This window comes from Nomascus leucogenys, chromosome 4 (assembly GCF_006542625.1).
Source record: "Nomascus leucogenys isolate Asia chromosome 4, Asia_NLE_v1, whole genome shotgun sequence".
NCBI lineage: Eukaryota > Metazoa > Chordata > Mammalia > Primates > Hylobatidae > Nomascus > Nomascus leucogenys.
In genome coordinates this window covers 17,495,959-17,515,002 of record NC_044384.1, presented here as the reverse complement: position 1 = coordinate 17,515,002, position 19,044 = coordinate 17,495,959, and the positions used below count along the sequence as shown (strand labels likewise).

Genomic DNA, 19,044 nt, shown 5'->3' with positions numbered 1-19,044 from the left:
TCCAGCCTGGGCGACAGAGCAAGACTCCATCTCAAAAAAAAAAAAAAATGTTTCTCAATATTCATATTTATGTCATAATCACACTATGTGATAATAGGAGAAATTCTGAGTTTCACTAGTACCTCGTAACATGAACAAATCTATTAGAAGAGTGATCAGAAACTTTGAAATTCTACTTAATCCTACTCAGTATCCTTAGAAAACTATACTTTTAGAAATGTACACATTCATTTGCTATAGAATTATCTTAATTAGGAATTAAAAGTGAAACTGTTTCTATCCTGTGGCTCTAAATGAAAAATAAAATGCTTGGGGTTTTGGATTTTTATTATTTTTTTGATATGTGTTTGACGTATCTATGTTTGTTTTTAGAAAACATACTCTTGTTTGTAAAAAAATGTATAGGCATCACGACATTTGTTAAATATTTAAACCATATTCCTTCAACATCCTAACGAAGGGAACTATTCACTAAAGTTTCTATACATTGATTTATAACATTCTACACAATGCATTTTAAGTTAACTTTTGTAAAAAAAAAAAAATCCTAAGTTTTTCTTTTTAAGAATATTTGCTTGGGCTTCATCTAATTTTTACCTTATCCCCTAAAATTATGTCACCTGAACACATCCATTACATTTCTTACCTAGACTGAATAAAGCAGAAGTACCCAGATTATTAATATTTTTATTTGTCTAAATGAGAGTATGCCATAGATTTTATTTTTAAATAGAGCTATTCCTTGTCAGACAGCTAGAACATTTGATAATAACCCCCTGAATTCTACTAAAACTATGGAAAGCATTCACCAGTTTGCTTGCAAATCAACTCTGCTGCATGCGTTCACAAGTTTCATAAAGATTGCATGCTTTCTGTTTTCAATACAAATTGTATTTTTTTTTCATACCCATCCTTGCTTTTTATTTTTTAATTTTTGTTTCCCTTTTCTTGGTTGGATGCCTGTGTGTGTTTATTCCAAATCCCTGTCCAGTCCTGGAGTTTGAACTACGGAAAGCCAAGGAGACCATTCAGGCCCTCCGAGCCAACCTGACAAAGGCCGCAGGTGGTGTACATAAAACTTTTTTGAGACTTTTCAACTTTGACAATGTAGAAGTAGCTGAGATATTTTAAAATGTAAAATAGTAAAATAGTACTTATGTTTTTTTCCACCAGAACATGAAGTTCCTTTACAGGAACGAAAAAATTACAAATCAAGTCCTGAAATTCAGGTGGGTGACGGAAGACAAATGTAAAATTAATCTTCCACATTAAATGGTAACATAAATATTGAAGGAGGAAAACTTATGATTTCCTGTTTGCCTCTTATTTTGCTTCCAGGAGCCAATCAAACCTCTTGAAAAGAGAGCTCTAAACTTCTTAGTCAATGAATTTTTATTGAAGAATAACTATAAGCTTACATCAATAACCTTTTCAGATGAAAACGATGATCAGGTAAAGTTACTTTTTGTTTTTACAATGATTTTTTTTTTACACTTGTAATTCACTTTCTCTTTTACGTAGTTTTTTTTTTTTTAAATTTATATATATAGTAAAATTCTACAAGGCTAGTTACCAGAAACAGCAGTCTCTTGCCTACCTAGTCTGTTAATTCTATTAGCTTACAGACTTTATTCTTTCCCTGTTGCTTTCTACATAAAGACTTTTCATTCTTTCTAGATTCCTTTTTACTACTCCTCAGTGACTATATAGTCCACTCATTTTTGCATATATTCATAAAGTATGCTTTTTAAAGACATATACTTGATAGTATAGGTTATTGTGTACTTATAAATCCAGTTTAACTATAAACCTCCTCAATTGCACTATAACAATTAAGATGTTAGATAAATATATGACAGTATTTAAGAGAGTATATTGTAAATAAGAGTGAGAAAATCAGCTGTATCTCTCTGAATAGGGGCCAATTTTAGAACTTTATTATTATTATTTTCCTGATAAAATCTCTTTAAGCAAAAAAGATGTCTTATTTTAGTGTCATCTGTCAAATGGAATATTTTGACTTCTTAGTGCTAATGGATCGGTTTGAATCTTACACCTTAAAAAAGTAAATACCAGTGAATTTATTATTTAGGAATCTGAAGGCCATCATTTTAAATCAAGATTATTCTGTTGGTTCATAAAATCTCCTATAGCTCCTTTAGCAAAAACAGAAATTTTCTGAGTAAGATAGTTCAGTTACCCCTCAGTTATTAGAATATATTTGGCAAAATTAAATGCAGTAAGTATCTAGTTATTTTTTATTCATGGTAGTGTCACTGAACATGTGCTATGTAGGTGACATTAAACTAATATTTAACTAACACGAGTATTATGCAAAGCTATACTATGGTTATAGTTTAGGTTAATCTTGTTTTTTAAATGATCGACTAAACAGTTAATAGGAAAGATTTTGAATATGTGAGAAACATTGAGAGGTCAAAAAGAACACAGAAAAAGAGGGAAAGAGGAGCAAAAAATAGATGGAATACATAGAAAACAGATAATAAAATGGTTAGATTAAAACCTAGCTCTATCAGTATTCCCTGTAAATGTAAATGATTAGTCCTTCTCGAATAAAAATCAGAAATTAGAGATGTCAACACTGCTGTCTCAATAATTAATAGAACAAGTCAACAGAAAATCATTTAGGATATAGAAGACTTGTGCTACGTTATCAACCGATTGGGCATAATTACAATTTTATAAAAATACTTCATCCTTCAACAGTGAATACATACTCTTTTTAAATTCAAATGGTTCACTTACAAAGGTAGACCATATTATGGGTTATAAAACAAGTCTTAAGATGGTAAATTAACTAGCAATTAGTAACAAAGTTATTTCCAAATAACGCATGAGTTAAAAAAGAAATTAAAAGGGAAATTATAAAGTATTTTGAACTGAGTGAAGATGAAAACAAAACATATCAAAATTTGTGGGATATAACTAAAATAGCACTTAGAGGGAAATTCATAGCCCTAAATGTCTATACAAGAAAAAAAAATTCAAATCAGTGAAATCAGGTTTGCCTTAAGAAACTAAAAAAGGAGAACCAAGTGAAACCCAAAGTAAGTAGAAGAAAGAAAATAATAAAGATGATAGCACAAGTCAATGACACAGGCAGCAGAAAACAATAGAGAAAAATTAATGAAACAAACAAGTAGTCCTTTGAGAAGATCAGTAAAATTGATAAACCTCCAGCCTAACTGATTAGGAAAAAGAGAGAAGATACAAATTACCAAAATCAACAATGAGCAAGGTTACATCACTACAGATTTTACTTATATTAGAAGAATAATAAAAGAATGTTATGAATAACTTTTCTTGTAAGAAGACAACTGCCAAAGCACACTCAAGAAGAAATAGATTATTTGAAGGGCTTTATATTTATTAAAGAAATAAAATTTGTACTTAAAAATACTCCTACAAAGAAAACTCCAGGTCTGGATGGCTTCACTTGCAAATTTGACCAAGCATTGAAGGAAGAAGTAATACAAACTCTTCTGGAAATTAAAGATAAGGGAATACTTCCGAACTCATTCAATGAGATCAGCATACTTCTGATATCAAAACCAGACACAGACACTGCAAACAAATAAAATTACAGGCTCATTTTCTTTATTAATATAGATATAGAAATTATACATAACATTTTAGCAAATCAAATTAAACAAAATGTTAAAAGGACAATTCATTATGACCAAATGAGGTTTATCTCAGGAATATAAGGTTGAGTTCATATCCAAAAATCAGTAATTGTAATTGATCATATTAAAAAGAAAATCATATAATCATCTGAGAAGATGCAGAAAAGGCATTTGACTCAATCCAACATCCATTCTTTTTTAAAACTTTAAAGAAATTAGAAATAGAGAGGCATTTCCCCAACTGATAGAGGACATTTATAGAAAACCTATCACTAACATCATTCTTTTCTTTTTCTTTTTTTTTATGATTATACTTTAAGTTCTAGGGTACATGTGCACAACATGCAGGTTTGATACATAGGTATACATGTGCCATGTTGGTTTGCTGCACCCATCACCTCGTCATTTACATTAGGCATTTCTCCTAACGCTATCCCTCCCCAGCCCCTCATGCCCCGACAGGCACTGGTGTGTGATGTTCCCCTCCATGTGTCCAAGTGATCTAATTGTTCAATTCCCACCTATGAATGAGGACATGCGGTGCTTGGTTTTCTGTCCTTGTGATAGTTTGCTGAGAATGATGGTTTCCAGCTTCATCCATGTCCCTGCAAAGGACATGAACTCATCCTTTTTTATGGCTGCATGGTATCCCACACTAACATCATTCTTAATGATGAAAGATGAAGATGAAAACAAGAACATTTATTCTCACTACTTCTATTCAGCATCACAGTGAAGATTCTAGCTAGTGCAATAAGTCAAGAAAAAGTAATTCAAGCACACATTTTGGAAAGGAAGAAATAACAGTCCTTATTCACCAATGGCATGATCATGTGTATAGAAAATCCTATAGACTCTCCAAAAACGGTACAAAAACTAAGTGATTTTAGCAAGGTTGTAGGAAACAAGGTAAGTATACAAAAACCTATCATATGTTATGTTTGCAACAACCAATTGGAAATCAAATTTTTAAAATATCATGTTCAATAGTATTAAAAAATAGGAAATAACTTAGGAATAAATCTGACAGACAGCTTCTACACTGAAAACTACTTAACATGTTGAGATAAATTAAAGAGATTTAAATGAAGAGATATTGTGCTCATGGATCATAAGACCCAATATTGTCAAGGTAACAATTTTGATTTGTATTTTCAATGAAATCTAAATCTCACTTCTCACTGGCATTTTTGTGGAAAGTAATGATTTTTTTCTAAAATTCATATGAAAAGGAAACAGCCAAAACAACTTTAATAAAGATGAACAAATTTGGAGGACCTAAACTACCTGGCTTCAAGTCTTAAAAGATATTATAGTAAAGATATTATTTGTCATATTGGTATATAGACAAATAAATTGGTGAAACAGAATAGAGTCCAGAGATGGACTTACACATAGATGATCTGTTGAATTCTGACAAAATGCAAAATACCTTCCATGCAGAAAGAGTAGTCTTTTTTTTTACAAATGGTAACAGAACCATTTGCCCAAACAAAATAAACGTCAAACCATACCATATACAAAAATTAACTCAAAATGGAGCATATACTTAAATATAGATCCTAAAAAGCTGTAAGGCTTCTGGAGGAAAACAGGAAAAAAAAAATCACTGCAGGCTTAGAAGATAGGCAAAAGATTTATTAGATATGACACAAAATGCATGATGTTCTCTGTCAGATTTGCTCTCATCAAAATTAATAACTTCTGCTCTTTGGAAGCCACTTTTAAGTGAATGAGAAGACCGAGAGGGTGAAAATATTGCAAGTAACATATCTGATAAAGGAGTTATATCCAAAATTTATAAAGAGCTCTCTAAACTTAATAATAGAAAATTAATCTATTTTTAAAAGAATACACAAAAATTTTAAACAGGTGCTTCACCAAGGAAGTTATATGGATGGAAAATAAGCACGTGAAAAAGATTCTCAACATTTGTATTCATTAGAGAAATGCAAATTAAATCACATTGAGATACCACAACACATTAATTAGAATGTTTACCTAAGACTGAAGTTTTGGCAAGGATATGGAGCAACTAGAAATTAGTTCTAAGCTCAAGGTAGATACGTCTTAAATTTTGGATGAATGATAGATAAATGGACATTTGAATTATGTGTAATGTTCATTTAGTAAGTTTTTTTTTTTTTAAGCTAAAAGATGTTTAGTTCTTGTGGGCCAAGCACTATGTTAAGGCTTTTACATACATTTAATTTATCCTTACAAAAACTCTAAGAGATAATAAATATTTTACTCATTTTACAGATGACCAGTTTAAGCCTCCCTCAAATTAATTTGTAGCAGTGATAGTGGAGAAAGATACAAATTTCATACTTCCTCTGGTTTTCTCTAAAGCCCCCACTTGTAATACTCATACCTACCTCAGATTTAGTCCTCAATAATAGCTATCTCATTATTCAAATAAACCATCAAAGGATTAAGAATATCACATTTAGAATGTTCAAATTAATATGCCAATTTCTCAGAGGTTCTCATAGGTTATAATCTACCAAATTAGTACTAAATTATTATATATTAAAGGAAGATAGAATGGTGAGACAGTGTATTTACGTGCAATTGATTACTCAGCAATTTTATAAAGCTCTTCTAAAGATCTTTCTCTATAGAATGCTTAAGTTGCTATGCTTTTTTGTACTTTTAATAAAACTGTTACAGTTAATAAAACTGTTGAACATGTTTTAATACACAACAAATTGAAGAGTAGCTATTTGGATTCTGAAAATTGCCAGAAGCATTTTTAATAATATGAATTATATTCAAACATTTACAGCAAGAAGACATGCAGATTAAATTGTTTCCCTACCCACTAGAGATTACACTAATATGTATTAAGTTGGAGTAATAAAAGAAGAAGAAAATTAATGATTTGAGTTTACTTATAACCTATAAATAATAGGTACAATTTATGTACTGAGACTTCCTTAATCTAGACATGTTTTATGACCTCATGCAAATATTTGAGCATGTTTTGTGAGCTTAAAGTTAATATAAACAAAGTAAAAAGAGTTTATATTTTTAAGAGGTATAATAAAAAAATTGTGTAACATTTTGATACCTAAGACAAACCTATTTATCCAGAAGGTCAGAAAACTTACAAGAATAATATTGGATAGTGGAAAGTGTAAAATAAATGTAAGAATGTTATTTACTAACTTGGAACATACACTTTGATATTATAACAAAATTATGATTATGTTGGGTTTTCAATATATTCACAGAGGCTGGCTGTGGTGGCTCACACCTGTAATCTCAACACTTTGGGAGGCCACGGTGGGAGGATTGCTTAAAGCCAGGTGTTTGAGACCATCCTGGGCAACAAAGCAAGACCCCATCTCTACAAAAAAAAAAATTTTTTTTAATTGGTTCGGCATAGTGGCAGGTGCTTGTAGTTCCAGCTACTTGGGAGGCTGAGGTGGGAGGCTCACTTGAGCCCAGGAGTTTGAGGCTACAGTGAGCTATCTATGATTGTGCCACTGTACTCCAGCCTGCATGACACAGCAAGACCCTATCTTTAAAAAAAAAAAAGATATTAGCAATAATAATATGAATTTCAAAAATGTAAGATCAAATTTCCTCGAAGATTTTTTATGGTTTTTTTTTATCTTTTAGGATTTTGAATTATGGGATGATGTAGGATTAAACATTCCAAAACCTCCAGACTTATTGCAACTCTACCGGGATTTTGGAAATCATCAAGTAACTGGAAAAGATCTTGTAGATGTGGCCAGTGGAGTAGAAGAAGATGAATTAGAGGCCCTTACACCAATTGTAAGCAACCTTCCTCCAACTCTTGAAACTCCCCAGCTTGCAGAGGTGAGAGATAGCAACTAATTAGTCAAGTCCACAGAAAGTATTTAAACTATGTAAAAGCATACAGTGAGATCTTGAGTTTCTGTTTTTCTCCTGTTTTGATTTTAGAACTCCATGTTAGTACAGAAATTAGAAGATAAAATTAGTTTGTTAAATAGTGAGAAATGGTCATTGATGGAGCAAATCAGAAGACTTAAAAGGTTAGTACTTGATCATTATTCCTAAAAATCCCCTTAAGGTGTTTAAAGGTATTGGCAAGTTATGCAAATATATGAAACAATATTCCAGTTGTAAGGCATAATTGCTTCACATTTTAATACTTCTGAAAGAAAATTTTGTAATTGTTTAATATGTTTAAAATAGTAATAGGTCTTTTTTCCCCAAACAAGTTACTAAATCAATATGGTGATCTTACAATCAATTATGTCTTGGAACTAAGAAATAAGATATTTTGATTTCTCCCTCATATTAGTGTTGTCCCATGTAGTCCTATTCATTATTCCATTTAGTTCTTATAATAATCCTGTGAGTTTGGGGGAATTATCCCCACTTTGCAAATGAATAAAAGAAATTTAAGTGCCAATCAAAAGCAGGGTTTTTTAAGGCCATTTTTATGCTTCATTCTTGAGTTTATAGCTACATTTTTAGGTATATGAAGCATCAGTGAATATTGCATAAAAAAGGTTTATTACTTGCCAGTCATTTGCTACTAATACTTTTAAATATACTTTTAAAACATTAAACCCATTATGAGATTTATGCTAGTTTTCAAAAATACAGTTGTCCTCTGGTGATTTCTCTTAATTTCTCTTTCTACAGTGAAATGGACTTCCTCAAAAATGAACACTTTGCCATCCCAGCAGTTTGTGACTCTGTTCAGCCTCCTTTGGATCAGTTGCCCCACAAAGACTCTGAGGACAGTGGACAGCATCCAGATGTAAATAGTTCAGACAAGGGAAAAAACACAGACATCCATCTTTCAATATCAGATGAAGCTGATTCCACTATTCCTAAAGAGAATTCCCCAAATTCATTCCCCAGGAGAGAAAGAGAAGGAATGCCACCTTCTTCTCCATCAAGTAAAAACACAGTTCACTTTGATAAACCTAATAGGTTAGTATGCATCCTATATTTTGAAATGCATCTTTCAGCTATTTAGTACATGTCAAATGGGAAGAGCTACTGTTTTTATTTAAACTGCTTTTTGCAGATCAAATATATTAATTTTTATGTTTGACAGGAACTTAACACATAGCAAAGTAGTTGTCACAAAAAAAGTACAAAGTTATCAGTTACTAAATTAAATCAAAAAGGAATTACCCATCAATGAGCTAGGTTCTGTCTTAGCTAAGTATTTAAACCCATAACTAATATGTTATTACTATGTGCTGTAAACACTTACCCAGTGCTTTTTTCTCTATCCTTTAGTTGTTATCAGACTCAGAGGAATATTTTGGTGCTGCATAGTTGCCTATGTTAAAGCAGAAATAATTTTTGCTCCTAGTTTTTTTTTTCCTGTGTCTGCTTCCATTACAAATATTACATCATTAGTATTCTGTTAATTCATATGTTTAATTTATATTGGGTGTCAGAACTCGCAGATGACAAAAACCATGGTCCCTGCACTTTGTGATTATGTTTCCTAGTAGAGGGGACAAAAATATAATTTTAAAACTTTTAGATTATGATTAAAAAATACTTTTAAGAAAGGAATATTACTGAGCTCCTTTTGTATGTCAGACAGAATTCTCAATGCTTTATGTATACTAACTCATTTAATTCTTAAAAATATGGTGCATTTTCAGCCACAAGGTCATATTTCATTTCCTATTAAATAGAGAGATGTTATGCCTACTATGAGCATATAATAGAAAAGCACGACTAATTTGCTTCAGACTTATAGGTCCTCATTATTACTAAGAAGTATTGGATTTTTATTTAAGTAAAGCTTTCCACTCATGAACCACAACTTTTTCTGTGTATAATAGGGGTGTGTGTGTGTGTGTGTGTGTGTGTGTGTGTGTGTGTGTCTGTGTCTGTCTGTCTGTCTGTGTTGGTCACAGAACTGAAACAGACATGGCCCAAACCTCAAACCTTATGGTATGAGAGAGACAGACAAGCAATAACACTAAGGTATGAAAAGTAGCATAATAAAATAAGTTCAACTTACTTTGGGAACATGTAATCAAGGCACTAACTTAGTCTTCAAAGCAGGAAAGTTTCATAGAAGTGTCATCCAAGATTTGAAGACTGTGTAAGAGTTAACAAAGAGGTAAAAGAAAGAATGTTCTCACGTGCACAAATGAAACAGTGCTTTAGGGGAACAAAGAAGGGTTTAGTAAGGCTTAAGCAAATAATGCTAGTGAAAAGAAGGATAGAAGACAAAGTTGGAGAAGTAAGCAAAGTCTAAGAAGTCGTGTAAGCTTGCGTTAATTTATTTTAGAGGTTGGGACATGATGGCATCTAAGCTTTAGAAAGGGTCCTCTGAGTTAGAGGTAATTGGAAGGTAGCAAGACTGGGAGCAAGGAAACTATACGGATATATGTTGGAAGAACCCAAGTAAGAAATGATGGAGGCCTGTTCTATATTCAGACATTGGTAATGGGAAGGGAAAGAAGTATATGGATCTGCAAGATTATTAGAAGTTAAAAGATTGAATGGATTTGGGGTGAAGATAAAGGGAAGGAAGCCAGGGACGATGGCATTTGCCTCTAATCCCAGCTACTCAGGAGGCTGAGATGGAAGGATCACTTGAGCCCAGGAGTTCTAGACCAGCATGGGCAATACAGCAAGACCCCATCTCGAAAAAAAGGATCAAGCCTGATTTGAGGTTTCTGACTTGGGCATGTGGAAGGATTATGGTCCCCCTCTGAGGGAATATGAGAGGAGCATAAAACAGCAAAAGGCTCAAGCTTTGGTACAGTACTCTATAATCATAGAAATTACTGAGCGCCATTTTGTGGTGTATACTAAATAAACTTTAGTATTGGTGTTAGCCTTTTCTTTGCAGATTTAACACATAAAGTACAACTCATAGTTATAATTTTATGAATAATACAACATAGAGACTGGTGTTGTTTTAGAAATATAAATGTTTTAACCTCCTTTATTAAACATAAATAGGCTAATATTTTCAACTGCAAACAGAAATTTTCTTTAAAATGTATCATGAATATTGAATGAGCTGTGCCTCCACTTGTCTTTAGACTTATTGTATGTGGTTTTCTAATATTCAGATTTATCATTACCATTATATATATCTGCAAAGCTTTAATTCCTCTCAGCAATATACCAGGTCAACCTTTATCCACTTTACCTTTGTGTTTACCTTTCTGGGACCATAGAGAATTGGGGTTGGAGAAAGTCCTTATTTCAGATTTTCAAATCATTTCTGTAGTCATTGATCTACTATACCACTTTAGGTTTGATCCACTAACTATAAATGCCATTTTTTCACATAACATTAAACTAGTGCAAGAACACCAGTTACTGTTGATTTTTTTTCTCCTAAGTGCCCTGTGTAAGTTTCTCCAGTGAAGTGTTCTTCAAGTCACTGGTGGCTCAGAAATCTGGTTAGCTTTGCGAGGTAGGATTAATGCTGGAATGGAAGTTATAATACATAACTTAAATTTCTCCTTAAATGTCAGTGGTAGTTATTTGATATTGTGTCTTTTTCATACATTTTCTTCTAGGAAATTGTCTCCTGCATTCCATCAAGCACTGCTCTCTTTTTGTCGAATGTCAGCAGATAGTCGTTTAGGATACGAGGTAAATTATACCACCTATTTCCACAACTTTTTAAAAACATTCTACTGTTTTTCTTCTTTTTAGTTTCTCTTCTACAGAAGCATCTATGATAAGACTGTATTTCAAATGCAAATCCATTATGTAAAATAATGCTGTAAGATATAGTTCCTAAAATTTTAAACTTTTAAGGAAAGTAGTTGATTATTTCTATTTTTTCTATTAACATTTTATTAACGTTAAAGTGACCTTTTATAAACTCTATTTTTAATAGTATGTCTAATGACAGCATCTCTTAGATATAATTCAGAAAACCAACTTGTGTACACTGTTTATATATTAACTGTTTATTTAAATTACTCTATTATTTTCATTTCATTAGGAGTGGTTATGTCCAATAGTTGAGTTTATTGGCTTGCATATTAGTTTTTCTCAACTATTTTGTATTTATTTTTGCAGATTGGTCTTGAGGGGGTATTTTATTATTACCATTTTTTCTTACCTCTGTACTCACTCCTCCTTTTCTAGCTGTTTTGTGTTTCATTTCACTTGACTTCCCCATGGGCTTCTGTTCCACAATGTCATTGAGAATATCACAGAGCTAGATAGAGGATGGTTTGGATGCACTCTGGCAATCCTCATTGTAAGACTGGATCACCTTCCTTAGCCTACCCCTTGTATTTCCAAGTTCTTTGTACAGATTATCACTGTAGCTAATGGTTGTAGCTTTGTGAGCATCTCTTCAAGGACAAAAACAAACATTGAGGCTGCCGTACTCCTGTGCTATCCCCCCTACTTGTTCCCAGAAATGAAGCCTATTAGGCCTCCTTGGCTTCACCCTTGATTTTTATGGTATTTTAAATCTGTTTCTAGCCCAAAGAAATATGGATGTTGATTGGAGCACTGTTGCTGTTGTTGTTGTTGTTATCATAAGTTAAAATATTGGAATGTGTGTTTAGAGCAGAGGTATCAGGGCCTAAAGAATGAACTTTTCCATATTATTATGCACAGAAGTTCTCCACTATCATTGTTTATTAATTCTTTTGTTTTCTAGGTGTCTCGTATTGCAGACAGTGAAAAAAGCGTTATGTTAATGCTGGGACGCTGCCTGCCACACATTGTTCCCAATGTGCTATTGGCAAAGAGAGAGGTAAGACACATAAAAGTATTTTCGTCCCAGTAATCCCATCATGTTGTCCATTTTTTGTCATTTCGAAGTTGAGTGTTATATTTTTATTTTGTTAAAGTCTATTACTTGCAATCATATTCTTACTTTTGTGCATGCATCTCTGCTCCTAGAGAATGGTTTTACACCTCTGTCAGGTGAGTTCAGTAAAACTGCATGATATTCATGTTTTTCCAATTTTGCTTAAAGCATTGTTAGCTTCTGCAGCACTAACTATTACTGTAGGTCCATTTATGTGCCATGAACATTGTCTGGTTTTTACATTACCAGTTAACTAATTATCTGTGCTGTTGGTATGATATGCTTCATATGTCTACAGAAATGGACACTCTTTGTATTGAAAATTAACAGGGATGAATAATATAACACTAGTCAGGACGAATAATATAACACTAGTCATAAATGTAGTTGCCGATTATAAATGTGTTATTATGCTTGTTTGGCAATAAATCACATTTCTCTTATAATAGGATAGTTGTAATACTGACTACAACAACTTTTTAAAGTACCTTTTTTATTTTTCTTGCAGTTAACGGGTTATTGACAGATGCTTTAAGTATCCAAAATACATTTGCAAATATATTTGAGTCCACATAGCCTATGTTATGATCCATACACACTATAGGAAGTTATCTTTATGGTTGTATTTATAAATTATTATTAAATGTAGTTATATTTAGTCAATAAAAGATTAATGGGAAGTTATTTATAATCTCATTTAAATGACAGTGGATGTTTGCAGGTAATTTAAATTATTTTATTGAATTATTCTGTTTTTGAGATAAAATTTTTAGATCAAAAACATTTTGTAAAGAATAAATGAAGACTATTTTAGAGTGTATCTTGTAACTTTATATTGTTATCTTCTTAATATTTACCACTGATTTAATCATAATTTCTGGGACCTACAGTATGATAGGTACATAATGCATTGGCAAAACCCATTTAAAGCTTATTTTCAATTATCTATTTAGCACAAGAAATTTGTACTGATCCTCAAGAAAACATGTAGAGCTTTAAAATTTTTATCCCCATAGGTATTTTTAATAAAAACAATTAAAAAGATGGTTTTCCACTTATGGCTTCATTTTTACCTAATTATTTTAAAATAGTCATAAGATATTAATAAGTATGGAAAATCTTATATGTCTTGAAGGATCAGTGTCCAATTTCAGATTGTTTTGCAGTTCTGCTTGGCAGAATGGTGTTTGAGCTTCTTTTCCTTTTTTAGCTTGTAACATAATCCATGTAATGCATTAATGTTTGCATCCCTTTTACTGTATTTCCTTAATATCATCTTTAGAGTGTTACAGAAACCTAATTATTATGAAATTCAGTTTTAGCTTTTTTATTTTAATTTTTCATATTATCATAAAAGACTACCACTAAAATGATTGTACTGCATGAAATATTTATAAATTTGCATCATCAGTAATCAGATACATTATACATACAGATTATATACCTATATGCACACATATAACTAATTTGTGGTATGATGTTTACTTTTCTGGCTGATTTTAAATTTTTTATAATTAAAAATATATATTTCATGAAAAACTGATCATCTGTCTTTGTTCATTTAATTATTTGTATGTTTTATCAGAAAAGTTGCCATTTATAATAAAATGAAATTGTATGTCCTCAAAATTAAATTGGTAAATAATGAAATATGTCTTAAGAGTGATTTAAAATCAATCCCTGGGTATGAAAGAACAAAACGTTTTTTCATTACATCTCTTGATATTGAATTACTTTTTAATATTTCACCCGTTTCTTATTATAAATCTATATATATATATATATCTCTATGGAGAGACAGAGAGAGTTGTTGGTTTTTTGTTTTGTTTTGTTTTTTGGGTTTTTTTTCATTGGAGGCAGGTTCTCGCACTGTCACTCAGGCTGGAGTACAGTGGCACAGTCATGGCTCACTACAGCCTCAAACTCCAGGGCTTAAGCATTAAATCTACATTTTTATAAAACTCCTGTGATTGAAGGATTAATATTTTGACTTCTTATTTCTCAAGTTTGATATATATTCTCTTGTCAGCAAAAGCCTTTTTATTGGTATTTAAATAAAATTTAAATGTTCTTTAGTAAACTGAACTGAGTAATATCTTAGCTGATTAAATAAAGCATTAGAAACAGGGTTTAATGTTTTGACTAATATGTTTACATGATGTAAATTTTTTAATGGAAAAAAATGTACAATGAAAATTCCTTTATTCCTGTCCTTGAGCTTCTGTCCCACATGCAGTCAGTTTCGTTAGCTTCTAGAGTATTCTTTCAAGTCCTTTGACCATTTTTAAATTTGATTGTTTATCTTCATGTTTTTAAGTTGTAAGAGTTTTTTACATATTCTGGGTAGTAAACCCTTATCATATATATGATTTGCAAATATTTTCTTTCATCCTGTAGGTTTTCTTTTACACTCTTGATCATATCCTTTGATGGGCAAATGTTTTCCATTTTTATGAAATCTGATTTATCTATTTTTTTGTTGTGTTGTTTGTGCTTTAAGTATCAATTTTAAGAAACCATTGCCAAGTCAATCAATGTTATAGAAGATATATATATATGTATATGAATATATATAAGAGCTAAAGCTATAAAACAATTAGAAGAAAACATTTTTTATATATATTTAGGTCAATGATTCATTTTGAGTTAATTTTTATATATGGAGTAAAACAGGGTCTAACTTTATTCTTTTGATATGGCTATCCAGTTATCCAGAAACATTTGTTCAAGATAAAAAATTTCCTCTTTTGAATAGTCGTGCTACTTTTGTCAAAAATCAGTTGGGTCTAGATTCTTCGGGTTTATTTTTGGACTTTCAGTTCTGTTCCATTGGTCTGTACGTCTAGCCGTATGCCACTACCACACTGTTTTGATAACTTGTTTGTAGTAAGTTTTGAAATTGGGATATGTGAGTCCTCTAACTGCACTTCACTATTGTCTGTTCAGGGTCCCTTGCAGTTCCATATGAATTTGATGCTCAGCTTTTCACTTCTGCAAAACAGGTCATTGAAATTTTTATAGAGATTACATTAAATCTGCAGATCTCTTTGGGAGTATTGTTATCCTAACAACATTAAGTTTTCCAGTTCATGGACATGGAATGTCTTTTTGTTTTAGATCTTTAATTTCTTTCAGTAATATTTTGTAGTTTTTAGTGTACAATTCTTTCACTTCTTTGGCTAAATTTATTCCTAGGTATTTTGTTCTCTTGGACGGTATTGTAAATGGAATTGTTCTTTTAATTTTCTTTTCAAGAAAGGAAAGGTTTATCCTGGTTTATCAAAACAGCACTGGTCATTGTGTGTTGATCTTAAATCTTGCAACTTTGCCGCATTTGCTTATTAACTCTAATCGTTTTTTATGGGTTCTATGAGATTTTCTACATATATAGAATCGTGTCATCTGCACGTAAAGAGATAGTTTTGCTTCTTCTTTACAATTTAGATGGCTTTTATTTTTTCCTCTTGCTTAATTGCTCTGGCTAGGACTTACAGTACAATTTGGATGGTAATGTTTTGAGAAAGCAATATCCTTGCCTTGTTTCTGATCTTACAGGAAAGCTTCAATCTTTCACCATTGACTATGATGTTTGCTATAGAATTTTTATAAATGCCCTTTGTCATATTAAAGAAGTTTCCTTTTATCCCTACTTTGCTAAATGTTCTTATCATAAAATGGCATTGAATTTGCCACATGCTTTTTCTGCATCTATTGAGATGATAATGTGATTTTTCCCCCTTCGTTCTACTGTGATATGCCTGCATTATTAATACATTGCCTGATTTTATGTTAAACCACCCTTGCATTCATGAGATACATCCCATTTGGCCTTGGTTTATAAACCTTCTAATGTGCTTTTGGATCTGTCGTTAGTATTTTGTTGAGTATTTTTGTGTCTATATTCATAAGGGATACTGTTCTGTGGTTTTCTTATCTTGTGTTTTGGTATTTGGTATTGGTTTTGGTATTGGGCTAAGGCTGGCTTGATAGGGTATAGGAACTCTTTAGTCTGTTTCCTTGTTATAAGTCTGTTGGGATTTTCTACTTACCGAATCAGTTTTGTGATTTCTGTGATTCTAGGAATTAGTTCATTTCATCTTGATTATCTGATTTGTTGATGAACAGTTATTCATAGTATTAACTTATATATCTTTTAATTTCTGTAACGTCGGTACTAACATCCTTGCTTTCATTTCTGATCCTAGTTATTTGCATCTTCTCTCTTTTTCAGTCAGTCTAGCTAAACGTTTGTCAATTTTGTTTCTCTTTTTAAGAACCAACTTTTGATTTTGTTAATTCTCTTTATTGTTTTTCTAGTCTATGTTTCATTTATCTCTGCTCTAATCTTTATTATTTCTTTCCTTCTGCTGGCCTTGGGTTTAGTTTGATCTTTCTGTAGTTCCATAAGATATTGAATGACTGATTTGAAATCTTTTTTAATGTAGGTATTTACAGCTATAAATTTCCCTCTGAGTACTGCTTTTGCTGTATCTCATTTGTTTTGGTATGTCGTTTTTATTTTCATTCATCTCAATGTTTTCTCATTAATTCATGATTTCTTCCTTGACCTATTGCTTATTTAAGAGCATGTTGTTTAATAGCCACAAATTTGTGAATGTTCCATTTTTCTTGTGTTACTGATTCTTAATTTCATTCTGTTGTAGTCAGACAAATACTTTATGTGATTTTGATCTTTTAAATTTACTAAGAATTACCTATGCTTAACTTATGGTCTGTCCTGGAGAACGTTCTGTGTGCATTTGAGAAGAATATATATTCTGCTGATTAAGTGTTCTATATAATTTTATTAGATTTAGTTGTTTTATAAAGTTCAGGTTCTCTATTTCCTTACTGATCTTCTGTCTAGAATTTTGGTGCAGTATGAAAGTAGAGTATTGAAGACTCCAACTATTATTGTAGAACTGTCTTATATTCTTTCAGAGATACTTTGTGCATGTATAAATTCAAATATGTGATCTTTTCCCCATGATTTAAACAAATGATACTGTATTCTATGCACTAGTCTCTACTTTGCTGTTTTTATACTTAACATTAGATTTTACTTTTTATATCATGATATAAAGAACTTTCTATTAGTGTTTTCAAACTTTGACTACACCTTCAGTAAAAAAGATGCTTTACATCGTGTGCCAGTATGTACCCACATATATAAAATTAAAAGTTTTACAAAACATAAAGACAAGCAATACCAAACGTGATTTTATAAATATTTTGGAAAAGTAAAGAAAAAAATCCTTAAATAAGCAATTAAAAAAGAAAAACATGCTGTTCATGACCCATTCAACTGATTTTGTGACCCACTGTTTTAAAGATAGTAGGATAAAGGTTTAATCAAAGCTGTCTAATAAATTAAACTTTTTTAAATAGAAAGCACGATGAATATAGATATTAGCATTATTTGTTTTTCTTTAAAACAAGAAAAAGAAAAAAGTAACAACTTTACTCAATCTTCAGGTTACAATTATAATATTTTTTAATTCAGTGCATCTTATTTTAAATCTAAGATGCAATTGGTTGTAGCAGTTATGTTTCTTTAAGAAAGAAAAAGAATCCCAGTTGAATTATGGCGTGCTATCTATCTTAAGATACACCCATATTTCAAAGATACAAAAAAGTTTTACAGAAATATATACCTCTTAGGTTCTTTGAAATAATGGTAGTCTCTTTTTACTAACTTATATTTTAAAGTCAAATATTTATCTCTGCTGTAATCTTTATTATTTCCTTCCTTCTGCTGGCCTTGGGTTTAGTTGATCTTTCTGTAGTTCCTTGCCTGTTCATTTTGGGGGAGAAAAATAAAAGATGGACTCATTTTTTACATGTGGCTTACATAGTAGTTCATTTTAATGGATTGGTTCAGGAAACTTGAATCTTTTGAGCCAAATTATAGAATAAATATATTTGTCATTTGATAAATGTATATAGTAAGTAAGCTAAAGTAGTTGGTTTTTCACAATTTCTGCTTTAACCGCATTCGAAGAGGAAATTCTATAATTAAAAAATCAAATTTTATAAAAGATTACTTCAAGTAGCATTTTTGGTAATCATACATCAAAATGTAACTTTCAGTTTCATTCTGTGCCAAGGAAATATATTCTATCAGCTAGCTAAGTTGGAAAATCAAAGGAGAAATCTGGGGCTGAGATGGGAGTGGAAATGAGGAGAGACTTAATGGAGACTAGCTTTCCTTTTGGGATATTGGAAGTCTTCTAAAATTATATTGTAATGATGGTTGTACAACTCTGAATATGCTAAAAACCACTGAATATACACTTGAAATGGATGGACTTTATGAAAGATGAAACATATCTCAATAAAACCGTCATTAAAAATGCAAAGGAGAAAACCACTTATCTCAGTAAAGCTGTAACAAACAAGGCAAAGGAAAGAACCAATTCTCTAAAAGTTTTTAAAGTAGTTGGTACCTCTACAGACCTCCCTTCTTACGAGAGACTAGACTTTGATCTTTTACATTGCCACTCATGTTTCCTTCATAGAAAACTTACAAGTAATGATCGCCTCAGAGGATCATAACTCTATGAGAGTTATACAGTAGTATAGTGGATAAGTGTAATAAAGTAGATAGGAAGTTTTGAC

General features: G+C 31.5%; 1 protein-coding gene across 7 annotated transcripts in view; it reads left to right on the top strand.

The window, feature by feature from the left end:
• RELCH (RAB11 binding and LisH domain, coiled-coil and HEAT repeat containing) overlaps positions 1–19,044 on the top strand; it is a 120,684-nt gene that overhangs the window by 33,597 nt on the left and 68,043 nt on the right. For 3 of the 7 annotated variants that reach the window (XM_030810305.1, XM_030810298.1, XM_030810301.1), the window contains exons 3-10: positions 992–1,063; positions 1,174–1,229; positions 1,339–1,452; positions 7,275–7,478; positions 7,584–7,675; positions 8,295–8,588; positions 11,168–11,243; positions 12,274–12,369. In XM_030810305.1, coding sequence (XP_030666165.1) covers positions 992–1,063; positions 1,174–1,229; positions 1,339–1,452; positions 7,275–7,478; positions 7,584–7,675; positions 8,295–8,588; positions 11,168–11,243; positions 12,274–12,369 — 1,004 coding nt within the window. Of the gene's footprint in view, positions 1–991; positions 1,064–1,173; positions 1,230–1,338; positions 1,453–7,274; positions 7,479–7,583; positions 7,676–8,294; positions 8,589–11,167; positions 11,244–12,273; positions 12,370–12,518; positions 12,543–19,044 lie in introns of all 7 variants that reach the window. The other 4 variants (XM_030810300.1, XM_030810303.1, XM_030810299.1 and 1 more) reach the window with 2 other exon arrangements.